Genomic DNA, 19,799 nt, shown 5'->3' on the forward strand with positions numbered 1-19,799 from the left:
AGTTAAATGTTCATCCCTCAAATGTAAATTAACAGTTAATGCCATAAATTATCAATAACAGCAGACAACTTTAATTTAGCAGCATAATACAGTATTTTATGTGAAGTGGTGGAAATACGCTTTCCATGAATCTGTGCCAGTTCAGTGAATCACAATCCATCTCCATCGTACTGTCTATCGTATGTCAATGTATCTGTAATGACGATAGAATATTTTTATTATTCAAACTGCTTATTGCCTAAAAGTCAGGGATAGGTACGTCACTGGGTACCTATCCCTGGAGTCAGTGGTATGCTGCTGTTGTTCAGTGGTAGGTACCTATCCCTGGAGTGGTATGCTGTTTTTCAGTGGTAGGTACCTATCACTAAAGTGGTATGCTACTGTTGTTCAGTGGTAGGTACCTATCCCTGGAGTGGTATGCTACTGTTTTTCAGTGGTAGGTACCTATCCCTGGAGTGGTATGCTGTTTGTCAGTGGTAGGTACCTATCACTGGAGTGGTATGCTATTGTTTTTCAGTGGTAGGTACCTATCACTAAAGTGGTATTACGGTAGCTTCACCGTTATTTTACGGTGAAATTGTTTAGAGTGTGAAATTCCTTCGATTAAAAAATGAAGAGGCTCCAGTCCGAGAGAATATATTCAGCAATGTTTATTGTGGCACTGAATGAACCAATATTGTACAGTGAAAACAACTTGCTCGACACCAGAACCAAAGAGTGGTGTTAATGGTCAGTCACTTCAAAGCCGGGCATTGTCGTAGTTGTCCTCGAACCAGCTGCAGGTCTTCTTTATAGCTAGAAGGAGAAAAAAACGAAAACAACAAGTCACCTTCAAGCTGAGGGTCCATGCAAATATTCATTCAAAGCTCTCATTTGAATGTTGAAAAAGGCAGAAGTCTAATCTGTTCTGCTGCCTCCATGCATGTGATTATGTACGCAGTACTACCAACGTTATTGTCGGGTTGATTTGTTCTTTGTGTACTTTTACGAAATATTTACACGGTGAGATATTTGATGAGTAATCATCAGTAATGTGGATATTGTGACGACCCTCCTCCTATACACTATGTGTCCCCTGTTGTTTTTGGATATCTGTTGCAGGTGCTGTTTGGAGTGATATCAGCTGGATGAGCCACACCTGCGCAGCTGTTGCTCTGCCCTAAATACCTTCTTTGTTTGGCAGCCTGGCTCTCTGGAAGATGAGATCATTTCTGCCACCGGCATTACACTGTTCTTTTAGGTTTCAATTTCTGTTATTACTATACACTGACACACACACACACACACACACACACACACACACACACACACACACACACACACATGCGTTTCAGGACTGACAGCTGATAAGTACCCTTTGCATTGTTCATGTTTGTGGGAAATAAAATGCTTTTCTTAGCAGCCAGCTAGCTTGACTCCCTGTTTTGTTGCAGTCAATGACTAAGTGGCTAAAGGCAATAGAACAACTAGAACAGTCTGTTAAGTTCAGAAAAGTACATTGTTTTACCGTAAGGCAGCCTTTAAAACCTAAAAAGACTTAAAAGATATTACAATATCCAAAATCTGAGACAATATCTAGTCTCATATTACGATGCCAATATAATAATGATACATTCCCAGCACTACAATTTGTCAAGTTGAAATTAAGTGCTAAAACAACAGCAGCACTGTCTTTCTTTATCATGAAGAAGTCCAGCAAAGTGAGATCAAACCTTCTTTAGCGGATGTAAAGGAGAAGTCGGGGAGGTAGCGTCTCAGCTTGGCAATGCTGGCAGGCTTCTTTATCTGGCCGTCTGACAGGGTGGTGTCAAACTGGTGTGAGGGGTCAAGGAGAGACTGGGTTTGATCTGTGTGGGTTTTGCGCTTCAAGGAACAGTGCGTAGCATTTAGGGGGATATATTAGCAGAAATTGAATATATTATTAATAAGTATGTTTTCTTTTGTGTATAATCACCTGAAAATAAGAATCGCGACGACAACCGTAGTTCTCTTACGCACGTGGCACGCGGGAGAAGTTGGTTGCAAGAACAAAGATTGTTTAAATTGCTGAATTTTGCACATTATATTGGTAATGTCCAATTACATGTTTCGTTTTTAAGCCAGCAACTCCTTATGGAGCATTTATTACATTACATTACAGTCATTTAGCAGACGCTTTTATCCAAAGCGACTTACAATCAGTGTATTCAGCATCGGTTTTCGAGAGAACAACTAGTCAGCAGAAGTCATAAGTGCATCTCCTTTCTTCAAACAAGCATCTAAGAGCATAAACCAGAGCCAACGTACAGTGCAGAAACAAACGAATGCAGTAAGTGCCACAAACTAATATGAATACAATAAGTGCAATAAGCTAGTATGAATACAATAGATGCTAAGTAAGTGCTAAGTGGAAGGCTCAGGGTAGGCCTTCTTGAAGAGGTGAGTTTTCAGCCTGCGCCGAAAGATGGGCAGCGACTCCGCTGTCCTGACGTCAGTGGGGAGTTCATTCCACCACTGTGGGGCCAGGACAGAAAACAGCCGCCACCGGGTCGATCGGCCGTAGGGACCTCTGAGCGACGGGGCAACCAATCGGCCCAAGGCACGCATCGCTGCGTGCCTCTTAACTTTATACAGTTAAGAGGTCCCATACTGTTGACCTACAGCATGTACTTCATATCCAAGTTTCACAAAAGCATCTCAGAAGTAAAGCCATATGCACATACATCTCAGTGTGATAAACTGCTCTATGCATTCATTGGGGAATGATGAAAGGATACATGTATTATGCCTTTGAAGTCCAGAGCCTCTGCAATAATGTCCATGGCGTCTTTGATTGACATTTCTTCCTCCTCACCCACTGAGGACAAATCCACAGTGAAAAGTGAATGATTAAACTGTACACATGGTGACTGTGTCTCACACCTCTGTGTTTTGAAGCTATAACTTACCCACATTTTCTTACCACACAATCAAAAAGCTACCCAGAAGGGAATTATAATGCTAACTAAGGGTGAGTACAGTACTACTTACCAGAGAGGATAATGGGTTCAATTTCTTTATATTCTCTCAGGGCCCAAACGATTAGACGACCCAAATCCTGACGGTAAACACAGACAATGGACGCTTTCTTAGTCGACATGTAAGCATGTTATCATACTTATTTATCTTAATACAGTCAGAGATACATTTGGCCAATATAGATACAGGAAAAATGAAATTGTCATCGAAGCACATACCTATACAGTAAAATCTAAGAGCAATATATACTAATACTTGTACCAGAGAGTAGGTGAACTGCCTTCGAGCAGCTCCAGAGCCACATACAGTCATTGGAGTTCCCTCCTCTGTGAGAGAGACATGAGAAAATACTCTTTTACCTCTTTTTGTCTGTGTTTGTATGTTTTGTTCACTATTCTCAGTCCGTATTTGTTTATGAAAATGGATTAGTGTAATCACTTTTGGCCTTGTATGTCTTGCTAATGAGTGCCGACACCACGTGAGCATTTTCTATGCTGAAGTTGTCATAGGGGCCGACAACGTTGGTTGGGATGACCGCCGTGTAACAATGACCATACTGCTGAAAGTACGCCCTGTCAACACACAGACAGACACACATGCAGAGAAATGATGAATACTTTTCTGCTCACACACGTTTGTTTTGTTCCCCATTGGTGGCTCACATGAGTTGAGCTCTAACGACACACTTCCCTCTTTCAGCTGCACACCTCCAACAGTAAAGGGCGTGTCAAGTGTCATGGTAACTTTAGCTAGAAACTTCACCCCTCACAGAGAACATTGTGCTTTGTGACATTCCTAAATTGAACTTGTCTGACAGCACCTGGCTCAATGCCATACAAACAGCCTCAAGATAAATAAGAGCTAAGACAAACTAGAAACTACTTGCCTCATTGGCTGCTCCCTCCACAGCCCTTTGTTGACGATTAAAGCATGTCTGATGTGTCTACACTGCACCCATGTTTGCACTGCTTACCTGTTCTGAACATCAATCATTCTTTTTGCATGCGAGTATCCAAAATTGGAGTCATGAGGTGGTCCGTTGTGTATCTGGGAGAGTGGGGCATTACAGAAAACATGAAGTTAAATCAATGCATTTCGCCAAAGTCATAAGTGTACTTTATTTCATGGCTCTGTAGCATATATATATATATATATATTAGTGCTGGGCAAGTTAACGCGTTATTATCGCGTTAACGCATTCATTAATTAACGCCAACAATTATTTTATCGCACATTAACGCATTTTTTATTTTATTTTTTTTTATTTAAAGACAAGAGACAATACATATACATAACAACAACAGGATGACAAGAACAGTGGGATAAAGTGTGTATGTATGTGTGTGTGTGTGTATGTGTGTGTGTGTGTGTGTGTGAGTGTGTGTGTGAACGTGTGTGTATGTCCTTGAGCCTTTTAAGATGGGAAAAAAATAATAATAATAATAATAATTAAAAAACAACAAAAAAAAAACAGGTAAGTATTTTTAATTTATTATTATTGTAACAGACTCTCTCATGTTTATCGTTTTGTATTGGAGATATGATGTCCCTTCAGGGTTGCCGTAGAGAAAAGGTGACTTCCGCTTTGGACTTTGAAAGTTAGCGGAAACATTAACGTGAGACAACATCCGGTTTCTTCAGACGAACATCCGGTTTTCAGAATAAGATGCCAACAAAGTATGAATTATATTCACATTAAGTATAAAACATGCTACCTGCATCTCGTGAACCAAATGTTATTGCACTTTTGTTCATATAGCAGTACTTTTAAAATAAAAGTGCGCAATACACTACTTTTGAATTCATTATTGAACTTTGCCATAACAATGCGATTAATCGCGATTAATCGCAAAAAATCCATGCGATTAATCGCGATTAAATATTTTAATCGTTGCCCAGCACTAATATATATATATTGCAAGTCCACCTAATACACCCACAAATCCCCCTGTATTGAAGAAAGTAACAAGAAGTGTGTTGCTAAAACAAACAAAAGTAAACAAAAGAGATAAGGAGCTTACCATGGTCTCATCGATGGGGTATGTGGTTTTGTCAGGGAAGATACAACTGGACAAGCAAGACACAACCTTGGTCACACCCATCTCATGAGCGGTTTGGAGAACATTGTCATTGATCCTGATGTTGTCCCTCTGTGAAAGTGTCAAACTGTCACTGACGTAACAATTTAAATTCAATGTAGATATATTTTCAACAGACCCCATGTTTACATAAAAAATATATTCATAACAGTTTACAATTCGTCAGCTATGGTGAATCATTCATTATCTCTCACCAGAAATTGCAGGTTCTGCCTCATGTGTAGATAGATTCCTCCGACTTTTGCAGCCAGATGGATGACATGAGTGGGACGATACTTCTCGAACACAGCCCTGGTCTGCCCGACATCTCTGTTCGTGTTTTAACACCACATTTATTCACAATTGTACATAGACTGGAGACACATGCAGGTTTGAAAAGGGATGTTGCAACCTATATGGGTTCTTATTTGACTTCATGTATTCTAGTATAAGTGTCGAAACGCATCAATTATAGACTAATTTGTTCCAGGCATAGTTGGGTAGTGTCGAAACGCATCAATTATAGACTAATTTGTTCCAGGCATAGTTGGGTAGAAGAGTACAATTGAAGCCAAACTTACACAAGATCAGCATCCTTGGAGGAGAGGAAGATCCATTCTTCTCCGTCCAGTTTCCCACCTTCCTGCAGCACCACATGCTCAATGGATTTGCCCACCATCCCAGATCCACCAGTCACCAGGACACGCATTGGCCCCGCTTGGATCTTTGACCCCATCTTCTACAGATGTGCTGGCTCTTCTGAGTGAAGATTAAAAAAGAAAAATGCAATTCAAAGCAGGACTCTCCGCAGAGGAAATACAGGTAACATAGAAGTCCTACCAACTTGTTAGAGGACTGGAGTACGTGTGAACGTCAGCGGAGAGGGGTTGCCTATACTTGTTGGCTGTCCTGTTGAACAACTTCATATTGACAGACACAACCAGTTGGCAACACCCTCTCCGCAGAGGTTCACACCTACTTCAGCCCTCTAAACAGGTTGGTAAGGACTTCTATGTTACCTGTATTTCCTCCTGTTGAACAAGTTCAGCAATCCTGCTAAACAACAGCTGGCAAATAGTTCATCAATCTTTAGTATGCTATTTGAGATTTTTGTATAATTTGAGACTCCTCCTACCTCAACATGCAGATGAGCTGCTGCCATCTGCTGGTTATAATGTATTTTAGACATATATATATATATATATACTGTACTGTATATATGCACAAAGAAAAAGTGAAGATTTTAGTTGACTTATATTGATTAGGCTTAAGTACTTTAAGGAGGGATAAAATATGTTTAAATTAATAGTTGCTTCCAAAACAAAATTGAGCATGCCTCATCATTGACCGATTAATAGCAGTGTCAGTTTGAATTTTGAATTCATACCACGTGAGGTGAACTTTGTCCAGCAGCTTGAGGTGTATGTTTGGAGTGTGTAAAGAATAGGAAGAGGGAATCCAAGTTCACATTCATTTTATTTGGAAATCATTCACACGGTTCTCTGTGTTATGCAGAAGTAGAGACTCAAACCAAAGGGATGGTAACACATTAAAAAACAGTGAGTGGTTTTTGAAATTACGGTTAAGATGGCACAATTGTTGTGTAGAAACCATGCTGTCGACTTAAATCAGCCACCGCAAAACTGTAAAGATGCTCCAGTGAAAAAAGACACTGTGTAACATACATTACTGTAAGTATGCTGGTTCATTTTAGCACAGTATGGAGAGTGTCTCAACTGCAATAAAAGTCCAGGACACTTCACAATAGATATAGGTAAGAAGGAGCGACTTTTTGCGAATTCATCTGGACGGACTGCCCTGGTCAGTTGGTGTTTTAGAAGAACACTATATCGAAAACAATGTACAAAACAGACCAAAAACAAGTAAATAAAGTAACAAAAAGGCTACAGGGACCTGAGGCTCTCTAACGCGTGGGCCTGCTCCACACATGTCCGCCACTGAGTGCAGTCTGATACACACACACACACACATAGTCACCATGAATGGTCAAATTTAGAATACAACCAGTAATTTCAAAACGCACACACAAAGACGATTGGCAAAGATGATTGATCAGGATCAGTCTGGGGCCTCTTAGTTCCTCTTGTTGTGTTCTTCTTTTGTGGATATTTCATAATCAAAAAGAGTAATCTAAGAGTAATCTCAGAGTTAAGCAACCTAAAGTGCTTCTTCTGTGGTGTGCTACAGGTTGCATCAGGCACCCAGTGGCGGCTGGTGGAAAATTTAGGGCTGTGCCACATCCAATCAATGTCAGCAAACATCCCAGTATGATTTAATGCAAAAAAATGAAGGTATCAAACACGCATTACTACTTTATTCCAACATGAAAAAGGCAGTAAATAACACTTTGATAAACACGTCAGGACATGTTATTTTTGTCACCCTCACAGGCAATTCAGTATAATATAATAATATATATATCATATAATAATATTCAGTATAATATAAAACACACACACACATATATATATATATATATAATTATTTATTTATAACTATATATCCATTTCTCAGACAGGTGCTTCATGTCCCTCACTCCCTAACTGTCCGTGCTGGATCTGTCCCCGTTGTTTTAAAAAGCTAAATAAGTTATTAGCATGACGTCATCCAGCTAGCCAAACCTGTCTGGTGTTCAGTTACTAGAGAAGCTTCGCACGCTTCCCTTTCCCGCTAGTCTGCTGTCTGATTGTGAGGTCAGGCTGATCTGGGATCAGCTCTTTCACTGCAGTTTATCCGCCAAAGTTCTCCTCTCAAACGGGTCTTGGAGGAGTAGTGCTCGCACTCGCACTGGCACCCGCCTGTAGAGACTAATCCGGACGAGAACGCGCAATTTGGGGCAGAACCAAGCTGAATCTATTTGAGGACGCTGATTGGCTAAATTGTATGTCACTCATTTATATCTTTAATCAGCGTTAAAGCATCATTGGCTAAACTGCTTCATAGACCCGCCTCTTTGGGGCAGTTTCGCCAGCGCCCCAGCCAGCTGAGACGTGCACACGCGGAGAGGACGTGCAGGAAAAGCATATATTTACCACAGATATCATATCTTACACATATTACTGGGTGATTCCATATTTCAAAAACACAAATATTGACAATTTGTATAGTTTATTATTATTATTATTTATTTTATTTGTTGTGGCTCAAGGTGGGGCGGCCCTAGCGCCCTCTATTGACCAGCCGCCACTGCAGGCACCTGAGGAACATTGTAACCTTTTAACCTATGAATTGTATGAACCATATGAATTATCATCAACCTCATATTGTTTGAATCACGTGATAGGTCACTTATTGCTTGGGATAGGGCTCCTACCTCATAAAGGTATCAGTCAAGACAACCCTGCCTAAAGAGCACATATATTTGGAAGTTTACTCTGTTATATAATCTATGCTTGGCAACAAAATTTATAATCAGTTGTTGCTGTGATATCATGTTTTCATTGTGTTGAAACTAACCATGAGCAAGAGTGGCATAAGTCCAGAGTGAAATTAGGAACCACTAAATTTAAGTCTTCAAAAAGAGAAGGTCAACTAAAGGCCGTAATCAGGCCACGTAGCCTGTCCGGGCGGGGTGTAGTGCTCCATGCTGTCTCACAAGACCAACACCTGAGGCTGATATAAACCTTCAGTTTGGAAGAATTGGGGCTGGCATTTTGGGCTTGTGCGCGGGCAGAAGAAAGGGAAGGTGCAAATCTTAACTTGTGTTAAATTTTAAAGTAACTTTTCTCCGGGCTTTTGGCACGACACTTTGCTCACTGGTGTCGGCTTCATTCTATTCGGGTGTTGCAAACTGTTTGTGAACCATTTTTTCTCTATATTTGTATCCAAATAGATATACTTTGAATCGATTTGAATAAACAAGTTATTAAAGCTTAATTATTTTCTACGGCTCCATTTTTTTCATCTTGATCGGGACAAGGAACCAAGAGAGAGGGGTCTATTCTACGGGGTACCACTCAGCCCCTGAGGTAAGCTGAAGAACTGCTCACACTACGGCACATGTACTGATTTCATCACACACACACACACACACACTGGGTCACAGGCAATAGGGAAGTAGGAGAGACCTGACAACAGTGTGAAAAGATTTAAACCAGTGGATCACAGAGTAGGAAGATACAAATTATTCTTGTTGCCCCGAATAGCTATCCGAGCGCTATACTATATCGAAACCAAAGTATAGGGTTAGATGGTGAATTAAAATAAAAGAAGAAGAAGAAACAAAAGATCCATGTTCCTCGGTTTAAAACAATAAACTAACAGACCGTCGGTATAGGTTTATCTCCGGAGAGAAAGGAGAAGCACGTGACAGTATATAAATATTACATTAACCAAAAATATTTGGGATATCTGCTAAATATTTTAATGGAGATCCGTGACATAATCCTCTAAATCCAGGTGGCGTTGTGTTCATATCCAAGCTGTGTGTGGAAATGGGTGTTAGCCCGGAAGGTTCCGACAGATGACGGAGATACGACGCAGCCGAGGCACTTTCTGTCCGTTGAACACAGACTCCTCGTCTCTCAGGATTTGGTGAGTGAAGTTATATCTGGCCTGGTCCCTGCACGGGTGTGAAGAGAACAGGATTAAACACGTTACTGCACAGTTTCAAAGATGGTGTTTTTCGGTATCCTGCGGTGAATAATGCAACTACAGTACACTCCATGTGCAGCATATTTACTGAACCTGAGAATGTAGAGGGAAAGTCGGGGCAGCAGCAGGTCCACCCATTCATCGGTGGCGTCCTCCTTCACCAAGCGCATGATGCTGTCTGACAGGAGACTTAACCCGGCGATGGTGCTACCACAGAACTTAAGAGGGAACGACAGTAAGAGCACAGCTACGACAACAGTACAGCCCACACAAAAGGTTTACCCACTGGTAGTAGTGCTCAGGATAATGTCCATGTTAAAAAATAACATTTTTCTATAAAACCTACCTTGACACTGTCAATGTGAGGCTTGATGTAGCCGGTCTTGTCCAGATCTAGAACGTGCACCGGCCCGAGGAGTGGACCACCCTCAGGAAACGCTACAGATCGGACACGACTCATCACCTCCTCACACGCTGCGCCCCACCTCGCACGCTCAGTCTCCCGGTACCCGTGGATAGCCTAGAGGAGGGGGAAGTGAACACAGCGCCGATGAAGTCAGTGTCACTGACGTTTAGAAAACGCTCGTGCTGTAAGTAAGCGAATCGCAAAAGGGTTTGAATGATTTCATTCCACAGCCTGTGGGTGTTGCTGTATGTCACCTGGAGCCAGTGAAAACATTTGCATAAGAATTTAAAAATACGTAGATGTTTCAATTTACATTTTTTAGCATATGTGTTGCATTTTTGCTCAACATCTGATGATGTGACATATGTCGTTAGTAATCATTTGTTATTGCTAAGCCAGTACTCTTGAAATGGGATTTTTGTTTAGGGATTTGCAGGAAAACTAACCAAAAACTACACCCGGAAACGGTCAAATAAAATGATTTTCTTTCATCTACGGGTAGGATTTGGGCAGAAAATGCCTTCCTACAATATATACAGGTGACTGACAGGTATAAGAGGTCAATGTGTGGATAGCGAAGAGACGAGGCTGTAACGTGGTGCAGGTGTCCTTTAACTAGCCTACTCGTATGAGCGGTAACGTTTCAGCCGGTAACTTTACTAATTGGGCTTAATTAATCCTAAAATCAGTAACAGGTGTGCGGTGCAACCCACGTTTTATATGGTAACGCGCGTGAAAGGTGTGCAGACCCGTTTCAAACTACAGACCGTGCGAACATAACTTACGTCGTCCCAGTGGTCGAATTCATAGCGTTTCTTCTTCAGGCCCGGCTCCAGCTCTCGCAGAAAAGACCCTTCCTCCTCCTCGGTGATGAAGCCCGTCCTCACCTCCACCTGTGAGCCGAGTCTCCGCACGAGCTCCCGGCTCGAGCCGACGACGAGAGCCTCATCCCGGAGAGGTGACAGGCCGCTGCTGGAGGCACAGGAGCTCAGGCGGCGCCGCTGACTGGCGTAAACAGCTGGTTTGTGGATTCGTTTGAACGCTGTGAGCAACAGTTTCATCCTACTGTCTCTACTGGTGTGAGTCAAACGCGCTACACACTATCCAATTCACCTCGAGCTGTGTTTTGGTCTTGTTGACAGAAGTCAAGCGACTACGTGAGACGCCATGTTGAAAACGCAATGCATTATGGGGGGTGGAGTCTTCCAGCAGTAAAGCTTATCAATCAGGAGCTGTTTCTCTGCCCAAGGTGTGAGTAGAAAATAACTTTGCAAAGTGTTTCCCAGAATAAATTGAGGCTAGAAAATGTATTTAATAAATACCTAAAAATATTTTTCACCTAAAGGTTGGTCTCCTGTGGCATACTGTCTTACACATTTCTCTGATGTAACCTTTTTATATTGAAGATATCTATTTTTCTCCTATATTTTGTTATCGAATACATTTGTAACATGAATTGGTTTCGTTTTGTGTGTACCTTTTTATACATACTTGTTAACTTTGATAAGGAATTGGATAATTCATATAGTCACATTTTATTTTTCCATTGTCGCATATTGGTAATATTATATGATAAAGGGCCTATAAAGGCTAGAGAAGCAGACAACAATGGACAGATGACAAATTGTAATGTTCACCAATAAGTGTTAAGTGACCAACTGCTTGCATCATATGTGTTTTGTAGATTATCTAAATGCAACCCTTTTTCTTGATCTCGGACTGCAGATGATGCCGTCCTGTGACCGCTGGAGGGCAGTGAAGACTCATTATTGTAAACAGACTCGGGTCAGTTGTGTCCTCCACCCTTGTGCCAACATCTGGAGAAAACCTTCAAAGTCAAACATGCAGAGAGGAAGTGGTGTTTCTAATTTGTCTTCTGCCACGTGTGTAGCTGCAGCTTGACAAAACGGTCACATGGTGGATATTTGATTACAAGCACTTGTATAATTGATTAAATTTTAGTGACAGAAAGTGAAAGAAATACACAAATTAATCATAAAAATAGGGGTTCCCCAGCAGCTCGTAGGGGGAAGGCTGAGTCCTTACCTCAGGGGCCAGGGTTTGAATCCAACCCATGTCCATTTACTGCATGTTGTCCCCTCCCCCTTTCCTGACTATCTGTATTATCCAACAGCAAAAAAATAATCTTACAAAAAGGGGGAAATAGAAATCATGAATTACAGAATGAAATAAAAACAATCTTCTTTTTGTCCCTTGGCCCACAAACTCAAGGATGAGGAACCTATTTGAAATATTAGACTGGTTGAAAAATAAATAGAGTATGAAAAGAAGAGAGCTCTGAGAGTAGATAAAGTGGTGACTTCATCCTCACAAGAGATTCCCTCTGAAAAAAAAAACACTGGCCTATTTACCACTAAGGACAGGTTACCTCTCTCGCTCTCTCGTCTGCTCTCTTGCATTGTTTCAAACAGTTTGTTCGTGAAATATCAGCATACAAGGAAAGTGGGACATCTCCTTTTACCCTCACAGGAGATCTGTGGACGTTAAAGCTGATGTTTACATTCTGTATCAGCTCAGATGTGAGACTAACTGTCAAGGAGCCCGGAGGAGACGGAGAAACAGATGGAGGAAGAAGATGTTGGTGGTGCGGGCCCAGCTGCGTTACCCTACTTATGAGTAGGTGATTCATTCTAGATGGTTAAAAATGAATTCTGCTCATTTCAGCAGAATGAAAACTTCTTATTTAGCCGTGTTTGCATTTTGGTCACCATATTCAGACACACACATGGATAAATGTTGTTTTGATACATATGAGCCTACATGTCACATGTGCATCCACTCCATATACACAAGGATTATTAGTGCTCCCTCTGTGAACCTGCTGCTGTTGGTCTCGGTCAGTGAGCATCCACAATAAAACGAACTCAACCCCCCCCCCCCCTTTCTCCTCCTACACACGCACACACACACACATACAAATGATGTGATGCCCATGTCATTGTTGGATGCCATGTTGCTGCCCCCAGCATCACATTCATCCAGCCATGATGAGTGTTTTGGGTTCACATTCTCATTCCCAGTTGGTGCACTCATTTAAAGCTCCTGCGACTCGCTGCATTAGCGTCGGTCAGCTTCCCCCGGAGGCATCATTATGTACATGCTGTTGACTGGCGCAATTAAACTGAAAATCACCGGAAAAAAATACATTGCAATGGTGAGTTTGGAAGGTGCGTGTGTGGAAACCGTCTTACTGTGCAATGATAAGCGCCAAGAGGTCAGAATGTCACCGGATAATCTAAAGCTCTGCATGCGTCATAAAATCATGAAAAGTGAATGAAGCAGGGCAGAGTGGTTGTTATTGCAGCACTTTGGTAGGAAGGTGCAGATACCGCAACACTGCTGTAGACAATATTCAACATAAAGAATGACAATTTATTAGTAAGGGAAACGGTGTGAGATTAAAGAAACCCCTACATTTTACCCATCACAGCCTGTTTATAGGTTTATAGTACTACTGCATATGTGAAAAAGAAGTTGCCTTTTGTGGCTCCAGAGGACAACTGCGTGAAATCTGGTAAATTGCCTCAACTTCTTTTAACTGTCCAACAGTCCAACAGTGTTATAGGAGTGAAAAGCTAAGTCAGGAGAGAACTCTTTTAGGTGAAGTGAGGTGGACCTTAGGAAAGCAGTGAGAGGGGGAGGGAAGAGAAATCCTCATCTCCGATGTTGTCTAGTTGTGAGTCTGACCAGTGTGTACACATACTCTGCGTCCTCCTTGTCTGTCTCCATCCATGGTCATGAACTGCCTGGGCTGCAAGCTCTGCTCTACATGTGATGTATGTGCATGTGCTCTATTCATTCACTATATGATCCCCTTATCCTATAAGGCTTGTATCAGTTTTTCTGGTGTCGTGCCAGAACACATCTGTTACACGGCCTCTTTACCAGTTAGATTAAGCTTCAGTTAAGTTAAACTAAATGCAGCATGTGACCCAATTTAGTTTGAACACTTGAATCTTCACCCATACCTTACTTTTCCCTGTGATTATGTAAAGATGTGTTATGGCAAAATAGCATTTTTGACATACTGTGATATACGATTGACCGATGCTAACCTCAATATGTTGTGTATGATGAAGACAACTCTTGCAGAGGTCTGTGGAGGACCAGGTTCAGCAGGGGCGGAGTGCTCTACATGCATCCAACCATTGAATTATTCAGCCTTATGAATCATTGAGTCACGACACTCCTTTTTAGGCCCTCGCCTCAGAGCTCCAGCTCCCAGCTACCCACCATTTGAACATCTGACAGAGAACGAAGCACAACAGAGAACATTCATCCGAAGTTTAATGACTTTCTCATTACCGTTATTGTAGAAGATGCCATTGTTGCCGCAATTCCTCACAGATTTCAGCTTTCAAACAGAATGTAAAACAATACCTGAAGTTCATCACATGCATGCTAAATGTGATAACCGTCTACATAATGTAAACTCTATTGCAAAGCATGGGCATTGTCATATTTTCTTTAATTTCATTGTATTACAAAGAGGATTTGTGTTCCCCTTTCTTTAAGAAAGTGTGTGGTTTCAGTGCTTTTTCTAAAAGCAGGCTCCATACTCACTCACAAAGGCACCGCTGTAGAAGAAAGACGATCATGTTGCATTATTTTCCTCAGTCATATGCTATAAATACACAGAGATTATCACGTATCCCTATCTTTCCTATAGAGACAGTGTATGTGCTCTTGTGAGGTAACAATGTTTTATGCAGGGGCGGCCTGGGAGCTGTTGCTCTTCAGTGCTTCTCATGCTGGCTGTGTGGAATAACAGGGTTGGACAGAAGGCTGCTGCTCCTCAAAGGCTCCGGCTCTGAAGGGCAATAGATCGTTTCACAGATCATCACACCCGACTGTAAACACACACATTTGTGAACACACACGTTCACAAGATATAGCAGACTGTAAAATTGGAGGACATTTTTTGTTATGAAATACATTTTTTTTTCTCACTGTATTGTGAATTGTTTGTGAGGGTTTTTGTCAGATTTGCAACATCATTAAAATTGGAAGCAGTCATAAACTAGCAAAAGATGAACATGTAAGAAATCCTACAAGACAACACCTTGTAGCTACATTTCTCTGCAAACTTCTCTTAATTATGTTCCAGATGTGTGAACGGGTTTTGGGGTTTGTTTAACTTTCATAGTGATGCAATAAAGGGCTTTAGGATCTCGCATGCGTCATGTGTGTGTGTGTGTGGATGGTAGGGCCGTCACTGCAATTACTGACGACAAGCATGTGCCAGACACTTTCAAGAGGCAAAGAGACCACGAGAGTCCAGGTTGGGCATCTCTAATCCAGCAACTGTGTGCAGGTGACAAGTCGCCGCATGAGAGTCACCCCCCCCCCCCCCCCCCCCTCACACTCTCCACACACCCCTCCCCAACCCACAATCCTTTACACTGAGCTGTGGTGATGGTGTGGTTGTTATTTGGGCTTATGGTGTTATGCTATATGCACAGTTTGACTTCTTGTATGTTAAAGATGCTGATATGGCTTGTGGAGGCGCTCTCCGTGGTCCTGACACGATTTTGTGACACTGTCCATGGTAGCACTTTTCCATGCTGCCAGAAGCAAGTTTCTCTGGTGTCAGATCTGTGTATTTATGCTATTACAATCTCTCTCTCTCTCTCTCTCTCTCTCTCTCTCTCTCTCTCTCTCTCTCTCTGCACCCCTGTGGTGGGGTCAGTCTGGCTCTCACGGCTGGAAGCGTTGCTTAAGTGGACACAAAGCAAAACGATCCCTTTCTGACAACTCGGATGGAAGTTTAAGGTCGCGCTGTTATCGATTGGCGCACGCACTTGCAATGTTTCTCTCCTGATTCAACATCTTGGGGGAGGAGTATTAATTCTCCCGGTCACCCTTAAATCTGTATATGACGTTTCTCATTCGCAGAGGCGGCTATTCCTGGAGTCAATCAATTAGGTCACACAATGGATTAAAAGCATGTTGCTCTGCTCTTCTCTCGGGCTTAACGTAACGTGGCGCCAGTAGCTCACGGTGTATTTATGAGTGATTCGTGACATTCATTAAATAGCCACTATGCCATCACTCTTCATGACCAGAAAATCCAATAAAAAAATCCTTTAGATGGAAATACAATCCGTATTCAGACTGAAACGGCATCCTTGGAGATTTTATTTTGAAAGATGTTTAGAATGACAGATTTGAGCACACATTGTATAGAAATGTTATCACAAGAAGAAACAAATACTGCGGTTCTTGTTATCTCTCGGCATTCCATTCACGTTGACTTTGTTTTTACTCTGTGTTATCATTGAACATCTTTGTTGTGCCTTTGTTGGGCTTTAGTGCAACGCATATCGCAGCTTGAACAGGCACCAGTGTTTTGGTGGAGCTCGTGGAAAAGCCTGGAGGAGAGGAGAGGAGAGGTAGCCAGGGAAGAAGATCCTCGACTCTGTTTCGGGAAGGGAGGGGGGGGGGGGGGGGGGGGGGGGAAAGAGCTCTCTTCGGGGGGGGGGGGGGGGGGGGGGGGGAAAGAGCTCTCTTCGTCCATTCATTTCCAAATGTGTGTTGCTAAGAATAGCCTCCCCCCTCCACCTTCCCTAACAAACACAGGCAGACTCGCGCGTGCACTTTGACGCGCATGTACTCTACTTACTCACGCGCCCGTGTGCGCGCAGTCATTGTCAGTTTGGGTTGCAGCTGTATCTTTGCTCAAGCTGCATGATGCCGACACCCCGCATCACCGCCAAACACGCGCGCATCTGGCTATAATAAGTATATAGTTATTAGGTCTTTATGAAACAAATGTCGAAGGAAATGAGAAACACAGTCACACAGTTGCCGATGTACCTCATCCTCTACGCCAATAGTCTCTTTTACGCATTATTTGAAATTGATTTGGAGTTGGGCGTCTTGAGAGGTCCAGTCCAACTGGGCAGGGCTATTGCCCGAAGCACCTTCAAATAAACAGGCTATGTCGATGCCTCCGTCCGTGCCACACGCCTGGAAGTTGGACAAGCTGCGTGCGTCATGCGCTGCGGCTGCAGAACCGATCAGGCGCTCATGATGGTTCACACAAACTGAAAGACAGCGATTTTGCGCGCGGCGCGAGTTATTTAATTTGTAGGAAGACTCCGGCCTGAATTCCAAAGAAACAGCCGGTCCCCTCCCTTTCGGTTGTGTCTTCATCCATTCACGGGTCTATCCATCCGTCCGTCCGTCTGTCCCGCTCCTCCTCCCCTTGGGGCCGCTGGACGAAGAGCGAAGAGGCCGTGAGGAGCGCTCTACCCTTCTCCAATGAGAGAGAGAGAAAGGACGCTCTGCCAGGACATTTGGGCTTAGCAGTGCGGACGGAGGTAGACTTTTCGGGGCGGGGATGGTAGGGGGCTTTCTCGGCACTGCTGCATCTCGAACAGCTAAACCAAGAACATGAGAGGGTGTAAGACGGCGGAGAAGCGGCCGTCATACCCTTGTCTTTGACGACGCCGTCCGTGTGTCCCTTTATCAGCTTCTGGATGGCCGCGCAGGTGACGGAGAGAAGATGATGGTTGCAACGAAGGAGGATGTTATTGAATTCGTTTGAGATAATTATTTAATCACCGGCGCTCGACAACAATGACAACGACATTTCAGAAGAAAACGGTATTTCTCCTTATTTTCCCTACTCGAGATTGTGCACTCTGAAAAAAAAAAGACGCATTAATAACAAATGTCACAATTTTCCTGGTCTCGAGGCTTGTCGGAGCGCACTGGTAAAACAGATGTAAGGTGGCGGGAGCCACATTATTGCCACACACTGTGCCAAACATTGCGTATGTTTAAAAAAATAAATAAATGATAAAAGCTTTTCCCTTTTCAATGCCTTTTAAGTCAAGTTGAACGTCACTGACGGGCATTGCTAAAGGCTGATACAAATTGGCAGATTTATTTTCGACAGTCTGATTTATTGAGGCCTGTGTGATTATTTGAGGCGTTTAGATCGTCAATATATGCTGTCATAAGAGTAAAGAACAATTATTGGTCCTGAGAGGTGCAGGAGGCTGCGGTGCGCTCTGATACAGGCATGAACCATGGAGAATATGAAACATTCATGTTAACGCGCTGCAGTCTCCCCATGATTTCATGTTGATTTCATGTTCTGCTTTATGCTGACATAAGAGCCGACTAAGACGGAGACACCCCACTACCCTACAGTGCAACCAGCCAGCCAGCCGACCACACATTTTATTTCCTCACACCCACAGTTGGCTGTTGGCAGAGACGTACAGAGAAGGAGACAGTACATGGGCGTCCTCGTCTGCTAAAACCAGCATATAACTGCTCGCCGGGTGCAGGTGTTCAGCTTAAGCGCACAAGACAACCCGTTTGGCATATGAGACGTTCTGATCCAGATGGGATGTAATGTTGTGTGGCTACACAGCTGAGCATTGGTCTCCTTCTCCGCTGCTTCGTGAAGATTGGCTTTCGGTGTCCAGAGAATGGCGCGGTTCGGAGATGAGGTACCGGCCAGGTATGGCGGTGGGCCCGGTGGAGGGGGCCCGGGCGGCCGAGGTGGGAGCAGACAAGGAGGACCCCACGGACACGGTCACGGACACGGGCATGGCCACGGGCATGGACACGGTCCACCCGGAGGGCCCGGTACCCAGAGAATGTACAAGCAGTCTATGGCGCAGAGAGCCCGGACCATGGCCCTCTATAACCCCATTCCCGTGCGCCAGAACTGTTTCACTGTCAACCGCTCGCTGTTCATTTTCAGTGAGGATAACTTCGTCAGAAAATACGCCAAAAAGATCACCGAATGGCCATATCCTTTACCTGCCATTGTGTAGTGAGTAGAAGCTGCTACTGTAGGCTTTGCCCGAGGATCAGGTAGGCCTAATGTGCAGATATGTGTGGTTGAATGGTTCACATGTTTTCTCAGGGTTTAAGTTATAACAACAAAGGTGTAACAAGCAGATGCATCCGTGTAAGTCCACGTGCGGTATATGCTTCTAGAGGTGACGGAAGAAATGCCGGACATGTAATTTATAGTTAATTAAGAGGAGGAGGAATGGAGCAGCCACCCCTTTTATGAGGCTGTTCATCGCCATCAATCACATTTGTTAGTAATTCCATGTCACTGTCGCGAGGGACCTGCTTGATATACGTCTCCTGTGTGTGATGTGTGTTTGAGTGTGTGTTGATGGTGGTAGTGGTTTGGGGGGGGGGGGGGTAGCAGGTGCAGTATAGGCCAAGCGCCTCGCGCGGCTATAGAGAAACAGGAGGGAGTAGGGGGAGGGGGAGGAAAGGTGGGAGAGACCTAGAGCGGGGGAGAGATGAAAATAAGCTATAGTTTGTGTGTTTGTGTGTGTGTGTATCCTTGCAGTGATGCACACACAAGCTCTCATATCAGCATGATGCAGGTGTCTCTCTCTATATATATATATATATAGAGAGAGAGAGAGAGAATGTAAGTGTGAATATAGGCTTTTAACTTGTGCATTGACAGTATTTAATTTCTTCCTTTAATCACACAAGCTGCAGGTGTCACTGAATGATTGTACCGCCATCAAAAACTGTGTGTTTGTGTGTGCGTGTAAAACAACCACTAAGTCTGCGAGGGTTAAATTTCCAGCAATTCCCTGCATTTTCATCTTTCATGAAACCAGCACGTATTGCACCATTCAGGGGAGAAATAGCAAGTGATTTGAGTATTTTCATTTGCAGGATTAGTGTAT

At 43.2% G+C, this 19,799-nt stretch overlaps 3 protein-coding genes across 3 annotated transcripts in view; 1 reads left to right on the forward strand and 2 right to left on the reverse strand.

Annotated features, from left to right (window-relative positions):
- Nucleotides 1-739: 739 nt before the first annotated feature.
- On the reverse strand, nucleotides 740-5,811 carry LOC142945297 (GDP-L-fucose synthase-like). The gene is made up of 10 exons (XM_076086713.1): nucleotides 5,657-5,811; nucleotides 5,291-5,405; nucleotides 5,019-5,147; nucleotides 3,971-4,044; nucleotides 3,436-3,569; nucleotides 3,259-3,323; nucleotides 3,010-3,076; nucleotides 2,757-2,836; nucleotides 1,713-1,812; nucleotides 740-795 (listed from the first exon to the last, which is right to left on the reverse strand). The coding sequence occupies exons 1-10, from the start codon at nucleotides 5,809-5,811 to the stop codon at nucleotides 740-742; spliced, it is 975 nt and encodes a 324-aa protein (XP_075942828.1).
- Nucleotides 5,812-9,168: 3,357 nt separating this feature from the next.
- Nucleotides 9,169-11,275, reverse strand: alkbh7 (alkB homolog 7). The gene is made up of 4 exons (XM_076086209.1): nucleotides 10,881-11,275; nucleotides 10,036-10,209; nucleotides 9,783-9,907; nucleotides 9,169-9,657 (listed from the first exon to the last, which is right to left on the reverse strand). Exons 1-4 carry the CDS (start codon nucleotides 11,154-11,156, stop codon nucleotides 9,537-9,539), a joined length of 696 nt encoding a protein of 231 aa, XP_075942324.1. The 5' UTR covers nucleotides 11,157-11,275; the 3' UTR covers nucleotides 9,169-9,536.
- A 7,285-nt stretch (nucleotides 11,276-18,560) lies between these two features.
- Nucleotides 18,561-19,799, forward strand: part of cacna1aa (calcium channel, voltage-dependent, P/Q type, alpha 1A subunit, a) — a 66,367-nt gene continuing 65,128 nt past the window's right edge. Inside the window, exon 1 of the mRNA XM_076086210.1 lies at nucleotides 18,561-18,886. Within this exon, the coding sequence (XP_075942325.1) occupies nucleotides 18,561-18,886 (326 nt within the window). The remainder of the gene's footprint in view (nucleotides 18,887-19,799) is intronic.

This window comes from Anarhichas minor, unplaced genomic scaffold (assembly GCF_050575085.1).
Source record: "Anarhichas minor isolate MPS153535 unplaced genomic scaffold, ASM5057508v1 ptg000007l, whole genome shotgun sequence".
NCBI lineage: Eukaryota > Metazoa > Chordata > Actinopteri > Perciformes > Anarhichadidae > Anarhichas > Anarhichas minor.

Excerpts from the sequence above, each read along its gene's own strand:
- LOC142945297 (XM_076086713.1), bottom strand. The coding sequence starts at position 5,811 with ATGGGGTCAAAGATCCAAGCGGGGCCAATGCGTGTCCTGGTGACTGGT. Across the intron at positions 4,045-5,018 it reads ACCCCATCGATGAGACCATG|ATACACAACGGACCACCTCA; the intron begins GTAAGCTCCTTA and ends CCACTCTCCCAG. Across the intron at positions 3,077-3,258 it reads GGCAGTTCACCTACTCTCTG|GATTTGGGTCGTCTAATCGT; the intron begins GTACAAGTATTA and ends GTTTACCGTCAG.
- alkbh7 (XM_076086209.1), bottom strand. The coding sequence starts at position 11,156 with ATGAAACTGTTGCTCACAGCGTTCAAACGAATCCACAAACCAGCTGTT. Across the intron at positions 9,908-10,035 it reads CTCACATTGACAGTGTCAAG|TTCTGTGGTAGCACCATCGC; the intron begins GTAGGTTTTATA and ends TTCCCTCTTAAG. Across the intron at positions 9,658-9,782 it reads CTTTCCCTCTACATTCTCAG|GGACCAGGCCAGATATAACT; the intron begins GTTCAGTAAATA and ends ACACCCGTGCAG.